General features: G+C 41.9%; 1 protein-coding gene across 1 annotated transcript in view; it reads left to right on the top strand.

The window, feature by feature from the left end:
* The window catches only part of LOC149325175 (hemaphysalin-like), a 34,731-nt gene extending 21,193 nt beyond the window's left edge, over positions 1-13,538 (top strand). Inside the window, exons 2-5 of the mRNA XM_089563481.1 lie at positions 6,502-6,567; positions 8,898-8,942; positions 11,963-12,142; positions 12,945-13,538. Of these exons, the coding sequence (XP_089419607.1) occupies positions 6,502-6,567; positions 8,898-8,942; positions 11,963-12,142; positions 12,945-13,138 (485 nt within the window). The 3' untranslated portion in view covers positions 13,139-13,538. The remainder of the gene's footprint in view (positions 1-6,501; positions 6,568-8,897; positions 8,943-11,962; positions 12,143-12,944) is intronic.
* The last annotated feature ends 8,613 nt before the right edge of the window (positions 13,539-22,151 follow it).

The raw sequence follows: 22,151 nt of genomic DNA, 5'->3' as shown, positions 1-22,151 counted from the left end.
GGTTGAACAATAAAGGTCCCAATATTTATCCCTGTGGAGCACTGTTTAAAATTTTTATTCTTGACGACGACTGATTGTGAGAAGATACATACTGATATTGATTAGTCAGGTAATTCTTTAAAGGTTTGTGGACGTTTCCACGTATTCCATAGCCGTAAAGCTTACAGAGAAGGTCGTCATGAATAACGGAGTCCAAAGCTTTCCTCAGATACAAAAATAGAACTATTGTATACATAGGCTTTTCAATATATACATAGGCTCAGTTGTCAGTCTTTGCTGATCATTTTCTTCACGATGTTTCGTCACGCTCCGTGGAAACGAACTGGAACCTGTTCAGCGTGAAACTTGCTACTCTCATTGACAGATTCATACCCGTCATCAGTACCCCTTGCACTAACACAGCGCCTTGGTTTAATAGGCATCTACGTCGCCTTACTGACAAGAAAAAGCGCCTTTACAGACAAGGCGACAAGAACAGACATTCCGAATCTTGGCAACGGTACAAACTATGTGATAAGGAATATCAGTCTGAGTTGATATCTGCACGTAGGCACTTCTTCACACACGATCTACCGGCAATGCTAACAAACAATCCACGGAAGTTCTGGCAGATAATAAACCCCGCTAATCATCCTGACATTACTCTTACCAACGCGGAAGGCAGCAGTGTTCCAGTGGCCGAATGCGCCGAACTTTTCAATAACGCATTCACATCCGTTTTTACCCGTGAAGATCTCCCTCTACCTCCTATTTCTGTCAGCACTTCTAATACATCAATGTCCGAAATATTTATCAGTGAGACCGGTATCTTATCCTTACTAGGGAAGCTTAAAACAACATCAGCATCAGATCGCCTTGGCTTTAATAACAAAATACTCAAAAATTCGTCTGATGGTATTCATCGCATCTTGTCCGCTATTTTTTCACAATCTCTATCATCAGGCGTGATTCCGCTGGACTGGCGCCTAGCTAAATTTGTGCCAATTTTCAAGTCTGGCGATCGTTCCTCACCACTAAATTACCGACCCATTTCATTAACTAGCACTGTTTGCAAACTTCTTGAACACGTAATTCACTCGCAGGTGATCAACTATCTTGAAGAACATAACATTATCTTTAAATATCAACATGGGTTCCGTAAAGGCTACTCATGCGAAACGCAACTTGCCGGATTCATTCAAGACATACATTCATCGATTGATGCTGGCATTCAAGTAGACTCCATATTTCTTGATTTTTCTAAAGCTTTCGAGAGAGTACCTCACAACCGGTTATTAATGAAACTAGCATTGCTTAATATTCACCCTCTTGTCATTGCATGGGTTTAAGATGTTCTCTTTTCCAGGTCTCAATTTACAACTGTCAATAACCACAATTCGTCTTTCAGCCAAGTACACTCTGGCGTCCCACAAGGAAGTGTGCTTGGCCCCTTACTTTTCCTAATATTTATCAACGATTTACCGGATTCCATTTCTTCCCATATCAGACTTTTTGCTGATGATTGTGTAATTTATCGCAAAATTTATTCTAACACCGATTGCCAATCCCTTCAATCTGACCTGGATTCAGTAACAGCATGGTGCTCAACCTGGCTTATGCAACTTAATCATTCAAAAACTAAATTGATGTCTTTTACTAACCGAATGTCTCGAATTCAAACAGCATACTCCTTAAATAATAGCTCACTCGAGCTAGTCACCACGTATAAGTACTTAGGACTTCACCTTCATTCAGATTTAGCATGAAACCACCATATTAACCTTATGCTTGCATCTGCTAATCGGTCATTAGGTCTCTTAAAACATAACCTAAAGCATGCTCCTCCTCACCTCCGTGCTCATGCCTATACCACTCTAATTCGACCTAAAATTGAATATGCCTCGGCTATTTGGGATCCTTACCAATCTTACCTAATAAATAACATTGAATCATTGCAGAACCGCGCCGTTCGTTTTATTTACTCCGATTATTCACGTAACACCAGCGTCACAACCTTAAAGAAACGCGCAGGTCTCCAGGATTTATGTCTCCGCCGTAAAATTGCACGACTGTCACTTTTTCATAAACTTTATCATCATCCATCACTTCATAACGACTTTTTTTCTTTGCCTCCTTCGATTTTTGACCGCCGCGATCATCCCTTTAAAATTAGACGTTTCACGTGCAGAACATTTGTCTATGCGCATTCATTCTAACCACGCACAATATCTGACTGGAACACTCTGCCTTCACATATCGCAACCACCACTGATCCTGATAAATATTTTAAACTTATATCTTCAATAACTACTGCTTAACTCTTCGCATACATTGTTATTTTATTTGTTCATGGCTTCCTTTTTTTGCAGCGTTTGTTACTAAAAAGATTCATTGTATTAGTGTTCTGTTTGTATAATTTTAATAATGCAGTAATCTTCGTTCTTTGCCGCGCTGCCATTCTTTTGATTCTTTTGCTTACTTATATTTCATTTCATTTATTTCGTCCTTAAAGGCCCGAGGGCATTACATAAGGAGGGGGTTACAAATTGTTTTGTGTGAACGCACTCATGATGAAAACATAGACAATAAAAGAAACACTGCAACTGCAAACACTAAAAATAAAGATAAAAAGTATCAAGTGGTTATATAAAAAAAAAACAAGAGAAGCCAAGAAAGCACAGAAAAATACAATAAAAACTCAGGGAAAATACAGAAAAAAAGTAAAGGCCAGCAAATGATTCACGTGTTCTGAAAATGACTGGTGAGTTTCGCGCGAAATGATTTGCGATCGTTGCATGATACTATGTCGTTGGGCAGGGCATTCCAATGGTTTATTGCGTCAGGAAAAAAGGAACTGCTCATTGCTAAAGTACGACTCTTGATGCTGGCTATGGGGTGGCTGTGGCTGAGGCGACTGGAAGTTCGGATCGGTGGTTTCAGCAGGGGATGTTTTGATATCGGATGGTAGAAAAAGCTGTGTAGTAGGCAAAGGCGTGAGATGATGCGGCGTGATTCAAGTGTGGGGAGGGAGATAGAATGTTTGAGTGCAGTGATGCTACTTTCTTTTGAGTATTCAGAGGTGATAAAACGGGTCGCGCGGTTTTGGATGGCCTCAAGTTCGGTGCTAAGGTACGCTTGAGAGGGATGCCAGATGGATGATGCAAATTCAAGTTTGGGACGAACAAATGTTAGGTAAGCAAGCTTTCTTACTTCGGGAGATGCTGACTTGAGGTTACGTCGGAGATAACCCAAGACACGGGAGGCATCAGAACATATTCTTTGGACATGGTTCACCCAAGATAGTGAAGATGTCAGATGTAATCCAAGATACTTATATGACGTTGTTGAGGCAATCGGGACTGAGTTAATATTGTATGAATGATGAATAACTGCGCGTTTGCGAGAGAATGACAACAGTTGGCATTTATCTAGGTTTAAAGGCATGAGCCATCGGTCGCACCATGTGGCTATTATGTCAATATCTTTTTGTAGTAGGTGACAATCGGTGGGATCACGAATGGGGCTGTAAATTACGCAGTCGTCCGCGAACAGTCTTAATTTGGCGTTTGTGTTTACTGAAAGATCGTTGATGTAAATGAGGAATAGCAGTGGTGATAATCCAGCGCCCTGGGGGACACCTGATGATACATCGGTAAGGGGTGAGCGGTAACCATTGCATGAAGTGAATTGCATGCGCCCATTTAAGAAATGATCGATCCAGGTTATTAGGTTACCAGGAATGCCTAGGGAGGAGAGTTTTGCGAGCAGGTGCGAGTGAGGAACACGGTCGAATGCTTTCGAAAAATCTAAAAAAACGGCGTCTATTTGAAGGTTATTGTCCATAAAGTGTAGGATGTCATGAGTGAATTCGGCCAATTGGGTTTCACAGGAATAGTGTTTTCGAAAACCGTGTTGGTGGGGATAAAAGAAGTTAATTGAGTCTAGATGGCTCATTAAGTTAGACGATATAACATGTTCGAGTAATTTTGAAGGAATGCTGGTCAAGGAAATGGGGCGATAGTTGGACGGATTTGTGCGGTCACCTTTCTTGAATATCGGAATGATTTCAGCTATCTTCCAGTCGTCGGGGACTTCGCCGGATTCCAACGATTGGGTAAAAATTAGATGCAGGATTAAGCTTGAGACTGAACTAGTATTTTTCAGGAGTTTGCTGTTGATATTGTCACAGCCAGCCGATGATGAAGTTTTGAGAGAACTGATTAAGGTTGCTATTCCTGCCGGTGTGATTGTGATTTGGGACATGGGTAATGCTGAGGTGGCTGGCAAAAAACTTGGACTGCTAGTTGCTGAGAAGAACACTGAACAGAAGTATTTATTTAGAATTTCCGCGCACTCATTGCTGTCTATGGGCTCACGGTCAGCGTCAAGAAGCTCAATTCTAGAGGATCGGAGTTTAGGGGAGAGAATACGCCAGAATTTATTAGGGTTTGTTTGAAGGATAGAATGTAAGTCGGAAGAAAAAAACTTCAGTTTAGCGGAGACCAATTTTTCATTATATTCTTTTGCGCATACATGGTATCGTTCCCATGTTTCAGGCAGGTTATGCAAGTTAGCTTTACGGTAAAGACGCTTTTTCCGATTAAGAATTCTTTTCAAGTCTCTATTGAACCATTCGTTGTTACAATCGGATTTTACAAGGAAGGACGGAATGTGTAGGTTTTTCAGTGTTAGCATTGTAGATTTAAAAAGTTCCCAGTTGGCACTGACCGAGTGAGCATTATAAGATTTCACAAAAGAGTTATAAAATTCTGATAGTGCGTGGTTGATGGCATTGAAATTAGCCCTTTTGTAGTCGGTTATTATCTTTTTCGTTGGGGACCGCTTTGTGATGGGCAATGATAGGCGGATGTGAATTAGTTTGTGATCGCTAATGGCTGGTAACATGGTGATGCCTTTAACGTCATCGGGGGAGGTTGTCAGAAGTAGGTCAAGAATGTTACTTCCTCTTGTGGGGCATGTAATGACTTGGTGTAGGTTGAAGTCAAGTGTTAGATCAAGGAAGCGTTTTGATTCGTGGGAAGGTGATCTATTAAGCACTGAGAGTAAGGGCCAGCTGATGTTAGGGAAGTTGAAATCGCCGAATAAATAGATGGGAGAATTTGGAAATTTATCTTTGATGTTGTTCAAAGCAAGGCACAGCGCGTCGCAGAAGGATGAATCACTATCAGGTGGTCGATAGCAAATACCAAAAACGACTTTCTTTGCCCTGTCATTCACGGATGCCCACGTGAGTTCAAGAGTGTCGTCATTAGAGATGTGAGAAGATGAAAAGGTGTTCTTGATAGCTATGAGGACGCCTCCGCCTTTTTTGGTTTTCCTGTCATGCCGGTATATTGTGAAGTTAAGGGAGGGGCAAAATATTTCACTGTCTCTAATATCTTCGTTCAGCCAGGTTTCAGTAAGTAGCACGACATCCGCTTCAATGTCAGTAATTGAACCTTCAAGTTTCATATGTCATGCAAAGTGTCTTATTTGTGCTTTTGATTGATTCTTTTGCTTACATATTTCATACAAAGTGTCTTATTTGTGCTTTTGTTGTTTGTTTTATATTTGTGGTTTTTTTATTCTGTTGAATTGCCTGTGCCCCCCCCCCCTATGTAATACCCTCTCGAGGGCCTTTAGGGGTAATCTGTATAAATAAAATAAATAAATATTTTGTAATATTTCATGTTTGATATTCAGTAGTGCATACTCAGACGACTTGTGTTTTTGAAATACATTGTGAGCAGCACTCACTATATTATATTTATCAACAAAGCATGTTAAAGTGTATGTGAAAAAGACAACCTCAATGTGTAAGCCAGTCTTCTGTTATGCTAGTCGAAAAGGAGGCCTCCTTCCTTGATAATTCTTAATCTTGCCTTTAAGTCCAAGAGAGGGGGCGGGATTCTCTTCTGTAAGGTATAGTGCTGTGTTAGTCCTTTTTCCCCTGCAATGTGCTGGCACAAGTGCTCTCCACTTGTTTTGACATGGCTGAGTTGTACAAAATGTGTTGCGTTTTTTTATACTAAAAAATTAGCTGCGACTCAGCGCTTGTCTCTGTCCTCTTTCTGTACGTCTTGCGTGTCTTTTTCACTGTAGCTTCCAAATTGAACTGATACCAACTTGCCCAACTGTCGTTCCTTCTTTATATGCATGCCTACACTAATATACGCTCCTCAAGAAAATTTGTATTAGCAAGGACATTTACTGCTTTTCAAGAAAAAAAAAACTAGAATTTTGAATTCACAACTACACTATCAATACACTACCGTGGAATTTAACTCGAAGATGCAGCAATAACCCACCGAAGGTGCTGGCGGTCATCGCTGTCGTCTGGAGGGCCTGAATCCACACTCGATCGCTTGAAATGCATTGAGAAACGTCCCTGTTCTGAAAACCTATGTCTTAACATGCTTTGAAACTATCGTAGTAAAGGGAACGGAAGCCGTCTTCGGAACATCCTTCCTTTTTTTAGGATACATCAAGTGGCACAAAATGTTCTGCTTTTTTTCATTTCAGGTACGATAGGGGAAACAGAGAACGAGGCATCACAATTTGAATCCTGGAATCAAGTCTCATCAAGAGGTACGACAGCTTTAGGCGCATTCATTTGAAAGCCGCTATGGACGTTGATAATACCGCGAATGAGATAAGAAAATTTCAGAGCGAAACATTACACGATTTTATGAGCCCGCTTTCAAGGTCTTCGACATCAGTTTTAGTATTGAGCCAGCAGTTGAATGTTATAAGATACCGTTATGAAATTTCTAGGGACAAATATGCATTCTTACGAGACGTAACGAAATGTTGCTTTGAAAATTTGTCCTCAGCTCGAGCCCAGTAGTTTAGACTCCCGTAAAAAAAGGAATGGTATCTATTTTTTTCAATAAGTAGCTACAAACTGCAATCATCCGGAGTAGCGATCTGCGGATGGTGATGTAATCTTACAATATGCAAAAATAAATCGGGCTTACAAACATTTTCCGGTTGATAAAGTGTGCTGGTACAGACGTTCTGGGTATGTAATACTTTTTTAAACAAGGCATTATTTTTGAATACTATTTTGGCCTCTTGGCAATGAGCCCTTCTGCATGAACTAAAGCTCACGTACTTCATAGATTTCAATGACTGGCGCACAACTCTAGACGTATACTTCCTGGGCAGTACACATCAGTACCACTTCACGAAAGAATGTAGACCGGTCTTTGTATTATTCCCTGATTCCAGACAATCGCAGTCCTTATAAAAACAGATATTTCTTGGCAGTGTACAATGCTTGCTCTTAGACTTTGGTATTTCTATAGGCTGTTTCCTAGTGCCAAGCTGAGATCACAAGGGTCCTCCCCTGAAGGAATGCGCATGCAACCAGACTCCAAAATAGAGATTATCATTGTCGGCTGGTTAAAAATTTGTTGTAATGCAGGCGTTCTTACGGTGAAAAATCAGCTGCGCTTTCTCCGATTTCCTGAGACGCAATAAACTAACAATGACGACTATGTTGTCTAATATTATGTGGTCTTGATGAATATTCAATTTTCCCAATTCCCGTGTATTCTTTAACACGTTCACTGCGGCTGCAATTTTCGGAAGCCTCATTTCTGTTTCTTTATGGGCGACTAGTCGGCGAATTTTAAATTTTCATGGGTGCGGCTTGACCTCTCAATGAGCAACCAGAGAAGCCAACTTCTTGAAACCGTTAAAGGGCAGCGATAGCAACCTTACGCACATATGCTTTTCACAAGCTTTTTTCAAAATCTTGGCTGTCCCATGGTTTCATCTCGCGACTCAGTATTCGTGACCGCACAGCGTGACTACACGACGTGACCCACCGATGACCCACGATTCATGCAAACAATGAATTTGCATCTCTTTACTGAGCCTCCCTTGTTTGAGTTTCATGCACGCAGCGTTGGTTTAGGCATTGTGGTTACATGGCTTCTGAGGATGCCTACTAGTTCAGGCGATAACTAGCACAACAGTGGCCTCGTGGTTTGAGCGCATACCTCATATTTGGAAGGTGCAGGGTCCGATTCCGGTGGCTGCCAGCCTCTTTACCACAGGTCCGTGCTCTCTCCTCGATATGTACTGGGGCTCCTCCGAGTTGAATGCATGCGACATGGGTCATAGGCCACCGCATTGTGTGTAGGAAAACGTCAAATGGAATGCCGCTTTCCGGTGAATGACGCTGTTGCAGCATTAAAATACATAGTTTCACGATCATGAAGAAGAATAGTATTAAACGTATACAGTTACTGCGAACGCAAGTCTCAAGTACATGATTAAAACCTTACCAAGAAATTTTAGTCCATCTACATGACTCAAAAAGCTCTGACGGGAAGCAATACATCAATAGACAGCGGACAATAATAAGCTTAGAAGTGCCGTAATGAACATGTTGAGAACACCTAGATATTAGGTAGTATGTAGATCGAAACCTTTATCCAAAGTTATAGTGTCATTTAAAATGCCTACACTCTATAAACACTGCCACTGCATCTGTTTGTCTGCGGAGCTTTTGGAAAATGATTATTGGTTTATTGGTTTATTAGGGTTTAACGTCCTAAAGCAACTCAGTCTATGAAGGACGCCGAAGTGAAGGGCTCCGGAAATTTCGACCACCTCGGGATTTTTAACATTCACTGACATCGCACAATAGACGGGCCTCTAGAATTTCGCCTCCATTGAAATTCAGCCGCTGCGGCCAGGATCGAATCGGACCGAATATTATTATTATTATTATTATTATTATTATTATTATTATTATTATTATTATTATTATTATTATTATTATTATTATTATTATTATTATTATTATTATTATTATTATTATTATGACCGCAAACGACCTAATACAAAGCGAACAATGGTGGTATATCCGTATTCCAGTGCTGAACCAAAATGTTTTGTGTTTCTAGAGAAAAGAGATATTGAAGCGGATGAACTGGAGTCCTCGAGCGAAGGTAAGAATGTGCCAAGAAGACTGGAAAGCTTGCCTTCGCTTCTTTCTTTCAGTTATCCCCGTGTACAACTAGTAAATTCCTGCGTAATTCAACGAGTACTTTATTGCGTTTTTGCTTTTATTGGGGGGTGAAACAACACGAGTGGCTGACCCCTTCTAACCAGCATAACAGTCTAACCGCGCTAAGGAGAGCGGATAGTATTCCCAGGCTGAAAATTAGAAAGAAATTCATAATCTGAGAGATGGGAACTTCTCTGTAAAATATTTATCTGTCCGTTAGGCTGGCAAATTATTCAACACTAGTGTCTCCACCGCACGCGACATCGTGACGCTGACTTCTAGGTCCCTGCGAAGAATAACCGGTTGGAAGTTTTTAAATCTGCAGATATAAGAACACTTCTAAGGTTGTTATCGTATGTAGTGAGTGGTATGTAACCTAGCTCTGGGCCTTTTATTGCTTTTTGGCTCCGCTATAACTGCATTGGTGGTGCATTACTACATACGTTATTGAGTTCGTTGTATAAGGCTCCCTTTATTTCGCGATCTCATTCCCAGAGATTGCGAGTTTGGCTGGTTGAGATGAGTGCTGTTAAAAAGTAATTCTGTATGTATGAGGGAGCTTTCGCTTTCTCGATTTTTAAATTGAATAATATATCGACGCTTGAACTGGTGTTCTGCACCCCTCCTGATTAGGTCTTCGAACCGTATGAGTTGTATTGGTTAATGCGAATGAAGGTATCGGCAAAATTTCAGCAAGCGCAGTGCAAAACAATATTGGTCTATTCATTCTCAGTTGCACTTTTGCGCAGATGATCTTCTTGACTAGGTTTAGTTTTTTGACATTTCCATAACTTTCTATGAATCAAATCCGATGAAAAAAGTGGGGTTTGAGCGAAGGAAATGGCTTAATAACTGTCTCATTTCTCGGTAGACACCTAAAACGCGCCATTGAAGGCTCGTAAGCCGTGTTTATATGAGGGCGACAGTAGCGAATCTAGCAGGGTCGATCCGGCTTAGTTTATATGTAGCGCATCTAGTCTGCAGCTGCAACAGTACTACACACTCTGCATGCCGCTGTGATAATGTGCGCGGTTGTCTTTATTATACGGGTACCGTTGTATTTCACGTAAAGCTGGTAGCCGGCAGGGGCGCCTTCGTTTACGTCGTCAGCAAGGAGGTTAACAGGAGTACTCTTAGACTTTTCTTCCTAACCTGAGGGCAAGATGTGTCAGCGCGAACCTTCCGCTCCGTCGCCCCATCTATCTTTTTGAAGCACGCCCATTGTCAGGTCCCCAGATCAGTCACGTGTTAGTAGCTTGCTCATCCTAAAGAACATCATTTTTCCAGGCAAATAAGTATCTTATACTGCTCATGAAGAACAGTATAATATTCCTCTTTTGGGCAGCAAGCTATCACGTTTTTCAACCTCGATGTCTCGAAGTATCAAGGTATCAAAGTTTTTCAATGAGAACTTAATAAGAAATAATATCGCAGTAAACATATTAGCTTCATGACATGTCATGACCTGAAACTGGAGCCAGCATGTGCTCTACAAAATCAGTATACCTTCCCGGCGAGTCTCAGAATCAAGTAACTCTGGCCGCGATGTGGGCTCAATCCAGTATCTGGTTGATTGGTTGGTTTATGGGGTTTAACGTCCCAAAGCGACTAAGGCTACGAGAGACGCCGTAGTGGAGGGCTGCGGAAATTTCGACCACCTGGGGTTCTTTAACGTGCACTGACATCGCACAGTACACGGGCCTCTAGTATTTCTCCTCCAAAGAAATTCAACCGCCGCGGTCGGGATCGAACCCGCGTCTTTCGGGTCAGCAGCCGAGCACCATAACCACTGAGCCACCGCGGCGGCAATCCAGTATCTGCTATTTCTTATATGTTACAATGGTTATGGAACCGTCGGTATTAAAAATGCCAGATAGTGATGCAGGAATAGCTTCTGTTCCTATATTTTGCTCTTGAGAGGATGAAATATCTGGCAGCATTGTTTTATGTACAACTTATAACACTAGCCCATCCACATTTTTCAAGGGAAAACTTTAATAGCCTCGCCGAGCCAAGGCCATCGACGCGGTGCATTTGACCTTCAAGTGGAGGAGTGGAGGGGTGTCAGCCGCGTGACGTAATGCGTGACTCGCCGCAGCCTCGCCAGCTGTGTCCACGTGACTAACCACGTGACTCACCGTTCGCTTGAAAGGGAGGCAGCGCCGCTCTCGCGTGCATACACACTGCCGCCTCGCAGTTTCACGATATGAATGAAGCGAGTCGGCCGGAAACGTCCACGCAGTCGGGACGGTCTCATATACGACGGGCTGAGTATGATCATCCGGCTTACATTGCCAATCATGCGAAATATTTAGCTACAGGTAGGGAAGGTAAACCTGCGAAGCTAGCGGCAGAGACCGACGTTGAACGGGAGCGTCGACTGGCTCAGCGGCGTTTGAAGGATGCCGAAGGGCGGCAGCGAAGCGCTTTCGAGGCTGCAGCCGCTGTTTCTGCCTCCGCAATGATTTCGGCGGCGGACGAAGAGGTTGAGTCTAACCTGGCTGAGCAACACAGCATAACCACGCATAGCAAAGCTTTCGCTTGCATAACCGGGCTAAGCCGCAGCCACATTTTCGAAATCTATAGCACTCATATGTAACAGCGAACGTACAGTCTTTGTCAAAAGTTTATAGCCCGGGGGTATGCTTCTAAGCCTCGCAGTGGGACTCCTGTAACATTCGTGGTAGTCCTACCCATTGGAGCAGGCAGGAACAGAAATCTTCTTACTTTCAGCAAATTTGGAGCACTGGCGATGTATTACGAACCAGACAGTGTGCTTCAGAAGAAAACGCCTGGGCTCCAAACTTTTGAGAAAGACTGTTCATACCTGTAGCTGAAATGTTTGTTCTGTGCGTAAGGTGTTTTACACGTGTTACGCACCCCTCTTTTAGTACTCCCAATACGGGGACCTTTAAAGAATAGAAGGCCCCAATCGTGATGAAGAACCGTTCAATTTTACAGAACTCAGTCTCGATGCCTGCGAAAACAGAATAGATCCTGTACTCAAATGCAACGGAAGTTATTCCCAAGCCCGGTACGGTTTCAACTCCTCCAGTGGAAAATGCGAAAAGTTTATGTCCTGTCCTGGCGGAAATGGAAACAGCTTTCTTACTCGAAAAGAATGCCTTCTCACCTGCAATAGTAAGTTTTCTATTTTTTTGTTTGGTGTGTGCCAAGAAGAAAGACAGTCGACACAGATGATCCGACAGACCGTCAGGCAAATTTTAAAGGAACCCTCCAATGTTCCACAATGCCGAATATTCACTCCTCTATTGCTAAAAAAATACCCTAAAGAAACAGTGCAGCTAAATCTCTACCACCTTTGTGCTTCTTGCAATGTCCACGCGGAGCATTAAATCAGTAGGGATGATTTAAGCGACAACCTATGCATCTATGCCGAGTGTAGAGCAAAAATGTAGTTTTTAAACTGGGCCCTTCGTTGAGCTCATATCTGGGAAAGAGCTTTATGGATGATAAACCACCTAATGTTTCGTGCATTTTTTATAAAATAACCCGGGATTCTCTCCTTCGCAATTTCTAAACAAAAATGAAATTTCAATCACGAAATAAAAATTACATGCATTTAAAGGGATAAAACTCAGATTTGCAAATATGCTAAAATCGACCTCAGTGGTCGATTTATCGTGAGGAATTATTTGCATGCTTTTTCCCAAACCTTACTGCTTAGGAACAGGGAATAAAAACGCTAATATTTCTTCCCAATTTTTTATTTCATCGTAAATTGATCTTTACGATTAATGCAAAATTTTTTCAATGCAAAAAGTGCTGTGGAAGTGTCTAGGCTGTTAACACCTTAAGTAGGTTGGAGCTGCTCGTGGGAGCGCAGCTGTCACTAACCGTGATTCTTGTCATGAAATGAAGTGACTGCTCGTACATTCCGTGAGTATGAGATCACACTCTGTACATGATTTTTTTTCTCCAGGTAAATCATCGTGCTTGAAGGAAACACAACTGCATAGTTTTCGATTCTACACGTCCTATTTTTATGACGCCGATGAAGATGAATGCAAGAAAACCGAGACATTCCTACGAAAGAAGACTTTTTGGCCCGTCACGAACAGATTTTACTCAAAGGAACACTGCCAAGAGGAATGCATGCCTCGTCTTCGCTACTGAATTTTGTGACGCAGGAGATTTTTTTCTGCCAGCAACGTCTCGCTCAATGAGCAACTACACTAACTGTTGATGAAGTAAATGGCCAGACTTCTTTACTTGGGCAGCACAATTATTAAACTGTTTAAAAGAGCCAACAGGGATCAAAGTTTACAATACGGGTGATAGGCTACGTGTTTTAACTCCATATTTTCTATATTGGAAGGTAGAAAGCTATGCAAACTGTTTAAATAAAAAGCGTGAGAAAATTTGTAGCTTAGATTAGCTATTTACGAGTTGGTTTGCAAACTCTACCTTGGAAGTCATCTCTACGAAACATAACCGAAAACTTGCGTAAGCGACAACATTATAAAGCAGATTGTACTTTTCTTTTTCAATAAAAATAGAATGAAGTTTCCTACCACTCACACTATTTTCCTCGGTTCGTGAAAGTCCCATGAGATTAACCCTTTCTTTGTTCCCACGATGTAAAGGAAAATACCCAACATTTTCCCGTTCCGTCAGTGGCATATATCAGTGCTGTAGTAAAATAATGGGCTACCGTGACAAAAGTATGTGTCGAGCACGTTTTACGCACTCGTCACTCATGGGTATTCATAGCCCATGGCGAGAAAGAGGCGAACGCATTCGTTTGCACAGCATTCGTTGCGCATCTGACCCCTTTCATCGCAACCGTACTACAGCGGCAGAGGGATGTAAACTCATCCTGTGAACAGTAAAGGCCAGAGGTGGTTGAAGTAAATTTTCTTTCCACTACATCACCTCTAGTAGCCACAGTGCTGCTTGCGGATGATAAACCTCCACAGAACATGGCACGTTCTCATTCAGGTGCGCTGGGTAAACATTTCTTGCATGCGTAGTGTAATGCCATTGGTGCCACGCTGACACAGAATAACGTGATAGTGTTAATGAATTCTCCATCACAGTATCTACAGCACTTATCTAAACAATGCAAACATAACGAAGTATCCGGGCAGTTAATGTGTATGATGTATTGCAGCGATGTTTGCTTCCCCATCAGGAATCTGAATAACTTTAGTGCAGCTGAAGCCAGAATTAACAAGAATAGACAGAATAATGGGAAAGAACATTCATAGAAAACAAAAGTTCAAAGTACTTCATGAAGCATAATGCATGTTGCAGAGTGAAGAAAGACGTCATACAAGGCTATGCATAGGACTGACAACTAAAGTTTTCGTTCAGCGACTTTTAGCATAAACTCATAGCTCTAGCAAAAATATAAAAGCACAAGTGACTGCTAAAACTAGCAGACATGATCAAGAGAAAAGCTGATATAGACAGATCTTATGATGGGTTCCACGTCTTTCAATAATTAAGAAACCTAACTGTAAAAGATAAAAAGTTAATGGTTGAGTATTAGCTAACCAGCCTGGTAGTCAGCACGTCTTAGCTGTATTCCGATGTACTACATCACTGACAATGTTATGAAGAAAAAGCGTTTTGCTAACTGAAAAACCCTATTCTTAAAGATTTTTTAAGGACTTAGGTGAAACAACCTGTAGATTCGATATCTGCGGGAATATGCATCGAGTCTTCAGATATGTTTGCTTAGAATTAATAATTGTTGTTTGTGTGACAGTGACGAGGAGAAAGTTCGTGCCAATGGTCGATACATGAGGGGCGGTACCTATGCAACGTTATTATTTTCTGTGTAGAGGCCCGCGGTACTATACTGTATGAAACCAAAAAATTCGAAATGTTTTGCGGCGCAGCGACACGGTAAACCTACGCTTAACATCACTACGTTGTGCTCACTTTTCGGTTCCATTTCGGAAATACAAATCAAAATGCGTGCTTTTCCACCATTACAACAGGATTATTTAAAATTTTATAATGAAAATTGCAGATGGCAGCAGCGTATTCATGTTTCTATTTTATTTATTTTTATTTATTGATACCCTCAGGGTGGGAACATTACAGAGGGGAGTGGGTTAATACAACGATATATACGAACACAGCAAAAATTTCACAATACAAGTAACAAATAACGTGAATGTCTGGAATATAACTGGAACAGTGTTAAGTGTGCGGGCATACAACAGGATGAATGATTACAACCTAAGAGACAGTTTCTAATTGTAATATCACAGGTCAGTACACGAAAAACAGCAAAACTTCGAATGAAAGAAACTAGGAAGGTGATCTGTTATACAGTACAAAACTTGTTAGTAGCTACATATTGCGTATGGCTGACTGAAATAATGAAGGCTGGGTGATCATTGCAACAGAGGAGGGAAGGCGATTCCAGTCTACTGATGTGCGCGGAAGGAATGAATCGGAAAATGTTTTAGTATTGCATATAAATGCGCCAACTTTGTGAATGTGGTCTAAACGTGATGACACATATGAAGGTGGAATCAATAATTGATCATGCAGAATATTATGGTGAAAGATCTTATGAAACATATATAGCCGTGCAATATTACGCCGGGATGCCAGTGATAAAAGGTTTAGGTTAGATTTCATTGTAGATATGCTGGATGTGCGATTATAGTTATAAAAGATTAAGCGAGCTGCATTGTTTTGGATCATTTCGATCTGGTTAATGAAGATTTTAATACCTGGGTCCCAAATTGATGATCCATACTCGAGTTGTGAACGAACAAGTGTTTTATAGAATAGTGTCAGTAGGCGCTGCATGAAAGTTGCGTTTTAAGTACCCTAGCATGCGATTAGCTTTGCGAATGATGAATTCGACATGCGTTTTCCAGCTGAGGTTAGAAGTGATGTGAATGCCCAGATAATTATATGTCGTGACAGATTCAAGAGCAATATTGTTGAGGTGATACGTAGGTAAGTCGCAAGTTGTTCGAGATGTTGTTCGAGAAGTTGTTTACGTTAAGCGTCATTTTCCATGTCTCACACCAAGAGGAAATGTTGTTAATATCAGCTTGAATTGCCTGTATGTCGTCTTCGCTTATTATTTCGCGATAAAGAACACAGTCATCTGCAAATAACTGAATGGATGAGGTAACGCAGTTAGGTAGGTCGTTAATGAACATTAAGAAAAGCAAAGGGCCGAGAACGGTTCCTTGCGGAACGCCGGAGAAAACGGGATGTGGACACGAGTTAACGCTATTGGCAGTTACAAATTGTTGACGGCCGGTTAGAAAACACTCTAGCCACCTTAGTACGTTAGTATCGAGCCCAATCATGCGCAATTTTAGCAGTAAAAGCCGATGACACACCTTATCAAATGCCTTGGCGAAGTCTAAAAAGATGCAGTCAGCGATAGAGCGGTGATCAAGAATTGTATGTAACCTATGAGTAAATAAAAGAAGTTGCGTCTCGCATGAGTATGACTTGCGAAAACCATGTTGTACAGGGTGAAAAAATGAGTTTGATTCTATGAAATTTACTATTTGTGAAGAAAGGACGTGTTCGAATATCTTACAGGGGAAGCTAGTGATTGAAATAGGGCGATAGTTATGAGGCGAGTGCTTATTTCCAGATTTATGTGCTGGAACCACTTTCCCGGTCTTCCAATCCTCCGGCATCGTGCCATTATCTAAGGATTGCTAGAATATTTTAGTCAGAATAATCGATGAGTATATTTCAGTGCTTTTTAAAAATTTTGCGTTAATTGCGTCAGTGCCGGCGGCTGAAAAGGATTTCAAGTTGTCAATAATTCTAGAGATTCCTTCCGGATTTACTACAACAGGATACATTGGAAAATAATTATGGGCGCGAAATTCTGGTGAGTCAGTGGTCAAGTCTTTTGTAAAGTGACTGGAGAATACATTGTTTAACACTGTTGAACATTCATTGTCAGAAACAACTTCATCATTGGAGTCTGTTAGAACAATCCTAGTTGTGTCCGAAGGATTAATAGCTTTCCAAAATTTTCTAGGATTTTCTAACAACATATGGGGTAAAGTCTTAGTAAGGAACAGTTTCTTAGCGTTTTTAACACCTGAAATATAGGCTTCATTTGCAGAGCAATATAATGACCAGCGAAACTGACTATGCGCTGTTTTTGCTTGACGATACAAGCGTTTTTTCCGATTTTTTTCCGTTTTTTCCGAGGCGCCTAATGCAGGTGTTATACCAAGGGGTTTTTGAATTATACGAGATGGTCCGGGTTGGTATAAAGCGGTTAGTGAGAGTAATAATCTTATGCTTGAACAATGACCAGTTAGTTTCAACGAGGCGCGAATCATAATTTTGTAAAAGCGCCGTGAGAAAGCAGCCAAGCTCACTGTTGTTTTTGTTAAAATCAGAACGATGATAGTTGCGCAAAGTTTTAGTCTTCCTAGGTGATCGCTTAGTCCTGGCAAGTATGATATTTGTGAACACAGTTCAGGGCTAGAACAGAGAATTAAATCTAGTACGTTTGCGGTAGTGTCAGTTATTCGTGTAGGTTCAGTGACAATATGTGTGAAGTTAAAGCGCGAACATAAATCTCGAAATTCTTGGCAAGTAGAGGAATTGGAATTTATAGGATTAACAGAGTAGGGCCAATCAATGCCGGGAAAATTAAAGTCTCCGAGTAAGAACACATGTGCTGACGGGTAACGTGCCGTTACGAAATTAACGGCGTCATGAAGATCGGAGATAAATGTAGATGATGCATTAGGAGCGCGATAACAAGCACCTAGTATGACTTGGCGGTGGGTTAGTTTGACAGATACCCATATAACTTCCAGGTCGGTTGCAATGTTAAGGGCGAATGATTCCAGGTGTTCGCTAACAGCTACAAGAACGCCACCGCCTTGCCTCGCATCTCTGTCGCATCGATAGAATTGGAACTGTTTAGGTGAATCAAGAATATCACAATCGTGAATGTTCCTATGTAGCCATGTTTCGGTTAGTACAATAATATCAGCGGAGCATGAATCTACAACAGATGACAGTTCTGTACGCTTTTTGACTACACTTCTTATGTTCGTGAATAAGACGGATACATGTTCTTGGGAAGACTTATAGTCACAACCCCTCTGTGATTGTTAATTAGATGGTAACGCGGTTTCTTCTACAGGAGTGGCTGGCTCAGATGTGTGGGTATTGCGCAAATGGTCTGCGAGTGGGGCTTTGGAGCCAGCGCGTGTTACCTCAAATGTCCTGTCAGTGACGGAACTATGCATGTAACATCTGTTGTTGATGATTAACGTATTATATTTAATCTGGAAGGGAGAAGTGTGTGGTTGGGATTTGGCAAATTCAGTTGGCGTGTATCCGGTGAGAAGTCCTCAGTTACACTAACGTCGCTTTCTTTAAGTTTATATTGTTTTTGCAGTACTTTTTGTTTTATTTTAAAGCTTTTGAATTTAACAATAACGGGATGGTTCTTGGACGGTTGTTGTCCTATCCTGTGCGCACGTACAACATCAGCTGCAGATATCTTGCCGTCGAGCCATGTGGATAACAAGTTTATCACTTTCGTTTCCGTCTGTGCCCACGTTTCTTGGTCGTCTGGGATACCGTGGAGTAGCAAGTTATCTTGCCAGCTCCTATCCTCAACCAGGCGTGTTTGTAAGCGCTCATTTTGTTTCTGTAGATTATCGATAGTGCATTGCATTTCTTCTTTAAACGTGTCTATAGTTTCGACTTTACGTTCAATGTCAGCAAGCCTGCAGCCTAAATTCTCTAGAACAAGTTCAATTTTTTGCTGACCTTGGCGGACTTCATCGATACCCTTTTTCAATTCCTGATTGCTGGTAGCGGCTGCAACTGACTGGGCCTGTAATTCGCGAAGGATGCGCAAGATTCCGCCATTACTTGAATCTTCTTGAGCTGTGTTAGCCGCGGAAAATTCTGCCGCAGGCGGAGGATTTCCGGGTTTGGCAGTTTTATCATCGCGCGTAGTGGGGCCGGGGTTCAATTCGACATCCCCAGACATCAGTAGCAAAAGGCAATTGTTGAGGCACTCAGACATAATATCGAAGTAAACCCGTGGGCACGGGAACAGCAGTAGGCAACGATTGTCGCTCTTTTTTGCATGTAAAGAAACACAGTTACGCACCTGTAGCAGCGAAAGCGGGAGCTTGAGAACCATGTTCGTTGCCGTGCTGTCCGCGTGCCCACTGAAGCGGGTGGGGCGTTGCCGAAGGCTTATATCCGGTGCAGCTGAGCCTGTCGATGACGATGCGGCTTGGCTCGTGAAGAAGGAGCAGCCAAGAATTTCCGGGGCCACTCGCCCGTCCCCTGGTAGCTGTGGGGCATCGGCCTTGAGCTGTACAGGACGCACCGCAGGTGTAGGGCCGTCGATGAAGCTGGTAGGTTGACTGGCACCGAAAGTCAGGAACGGGAGGAGAACCTGTAGCAGCGAAAACGGGAGCTTGAAAATCATGTTCGTTGCCGTGCTGTCCGCGTGCCTGTCCGCGTGGCCGGATAAGCGTTGTAAAATTTATTTTAATGAAATAGGGGCTTTGATGAAAATACGTCGTAAGTATCGTAACGTGTGATTGGTGTTGCTAGCAATTTCGTTAGAGTGAGATTTCGAATTCAATGAAAAAGAAATAGTTATGCCAAGGAATCTTCTTGAGCACACGGGCAGAAGCAGAGTGTCATTGAGTACACCGAGGCACTTTCACCTCGTCGAGAGGCAGGCATTGTTTTAAGTTTATTATTGTTTAGTTTTGTATGTCATTTCACGCACCAGAGAGGAGCGTTCATTATATCGATCTGAAGTATGAGTGTGTTATCATTATTACAAGCTTCACGATAAATGATACAGTCGTCACCGCATAAGCGCATGCAAGAAGAGATCGAACTCTCAAATTGTTAATGTACAACAGCAAAACAAAAGTGGCTTTAAAACAGAGCCTTGGGGGCACGGATGATCTTCTTTAGCTTAAGGGATAATTGTAACCGTTGATACAGGAGAACTGGAAGCGAATAATGAGACAATATTCGAGCCAGTTTAGTAAAGCGGGATCAAGATGCAGTGCAGAATTTATTCATTAGTAACTTATGATGAACCCTATCAAAAGCCTTGTAAAAGTCTAGTAATATGCAGTTTTCTCGGGAATTCTGGTCACGTATGTCGTGTAACGAGTGTGCGAACCAAAGGCCCTGACTTTGGCACGTGAAGAAAGACTGAAGACTATGCTAAACCGAGAGAAAAAAGAAGTCAAGAGTTTAAACAGGTCAATGCCCCAGCGGGGGTATGTGCCATGTTTACTGAGGAGAGGAAGAAGAAGAAGAAGAAAAGTGATAGATATGGGAATGCAATTTATGGTGCTATAATTTCCACGAGATACTGGCAAACGATATGGGTCAAAAATAAGAAAAATTACCTTCCTGGTTTTCCATCCTCTCGAGAAAATCTTTTCAACGAGCTGTTGCTGGAGAAGTTTTATAAGAAAAATTGTTGAATACATTATCGTTTCTTTCTAGAAATTTTGCTTGAATTTGTTAATGCCACACGATAAAGCACGTTTTATTAAATCAATTGAGTTCACAACTCCAGCAGTACCAATGACAATGGGAGGCGTCGGAGAAAAACTGTGGTGCGAAACAGCATCCAGCCGTCGAGTGCGCTTCCCAGCGATCTGCGCTGTTAAGATGCTTCACTGAGCCAAAAATTCTTTCTTTTTTAGTTAGCGTCTTAGTGTGTTAGTGTGCCATGGTGCATTTAAGTTGTATGGGATATGTTTGAACAGTACATATCCAAACATTGGTTCGTTTACTTTGCGGCAAAAAGGCGCAGTTTTCTTGAACACTCTGCTCGTTCAATGCTGCAAAGTATCAAATAAAATAATTGTCAAGTTTGGAGTTTACGGCATAAAAATCTCCCCTTCTGTAATCTTGAATTGGTTTCACCACTGAAATGACACGTCCGGCAGAAATGGTAAGATCGAAATTCAGCAGTTTGTGATCACAGAAACAAGGTCGGCACGTTTCTGAAAGGGTAATTGAGCGCTTCTTATTCAGGGACAAGCACAGAGACAGATGTGACAGGATTGGTGCTGCCATGTCTGTCTACGCGGCGGAGATAAGCAGCGCTCAATTACTCCTCTATAAAAAATTCAACACCATCAATCCCCTCAGCTCGTCTTCTCAGGTAGGCAAGTTATAGAAATACTAATCCCGGGCGTACAGAAAGGATTAAATTCAGAGTGTTACGTGACTGCGTATTATATCTGGCTCGGTACGATATGACCTGGAGAAGGTGAAAAGCTGAATATGCAATCAAAAAATTTTGACACTACGAAGACGTTCTTTTAACAAAAGGATAAGGACCAAATCAGGTGATGCTAGGCAAGTTAAAACCGCCGAGAAGTCCAATGTGGGTGAGGGATATCTAGAGACCACTGTATTCGCGCCGTCGTGAAAGTTGTCAACACAAGCTTCAGGAGCGTACAGAAGACGGTAGCAGGAACCCAGAATTACTAGGACATTCTATACAGTAATACACACCCAGACTATTTGGAGATCACAGATTGTAAAAATTAGAAAAGGGGGAATATTTCTCGATACTGCTAATACTGTGACGCAGCAGTGTCGGGACTTTTGATTTCTGCGTTATACATTATTTTCATTGATCAGGATAAAATTATCGTGCCGCAAACTTTTGCGCTAAGCAACTTCAAATTAACAACACCGATTTCAGCTCCAGTTGTGCAGGTAACCGAGTTTATTTGTCCTCGCATCTTCATGGCGCTAAGGATGTTTGTAAAGATAACTGGGATGAATGAATTCACAGAAATCTCGCCCATACCTCTTGTTAATTGTTAGGATATATCACATTGCGTAGCTCTGGTTGGTGATGAGGGGTTGTGTGCGCATGAGGGATTGTTGATATGGGGTCGTAGAATAAGTAAATTATCATGACATATACGGATCTAAATTAAGTTAAGTACGCTGAAAAGAAACTGGTCCAATCAGTTCGGAGTCGAGCCCATGGCCCTTCAGCTGTGAGCCAGACAGGCTGCCTCTAGGCCATTGAAATACGTTCGTTCGAATTGGTTAAAGGAGAAAAGATTCTCAGCACAAATGAAACGCACACAGAATACCAGACAAAAAAGACAGGACGGTGCTGCATCGTCCTGTC

The sequence above is a fragment of the Amblyomma mixtum genome, chromosome 10 (genome assembly GCF_055824585.1).
Source record: "Amblyomma mixtum isolate Tamu chromosome 10, ASM5582458v1, whole genome shotgun sequence".
Lineage (NCBI taxonomy): Eukaryota > Metazoa > Arthropoda > Arachnida > Ixodida > Ixodidae > Amblyomma > Amblyomma mixtum.
This window is presented reverse-complemented; position numbering and strand designations above follow the sequence as displayed.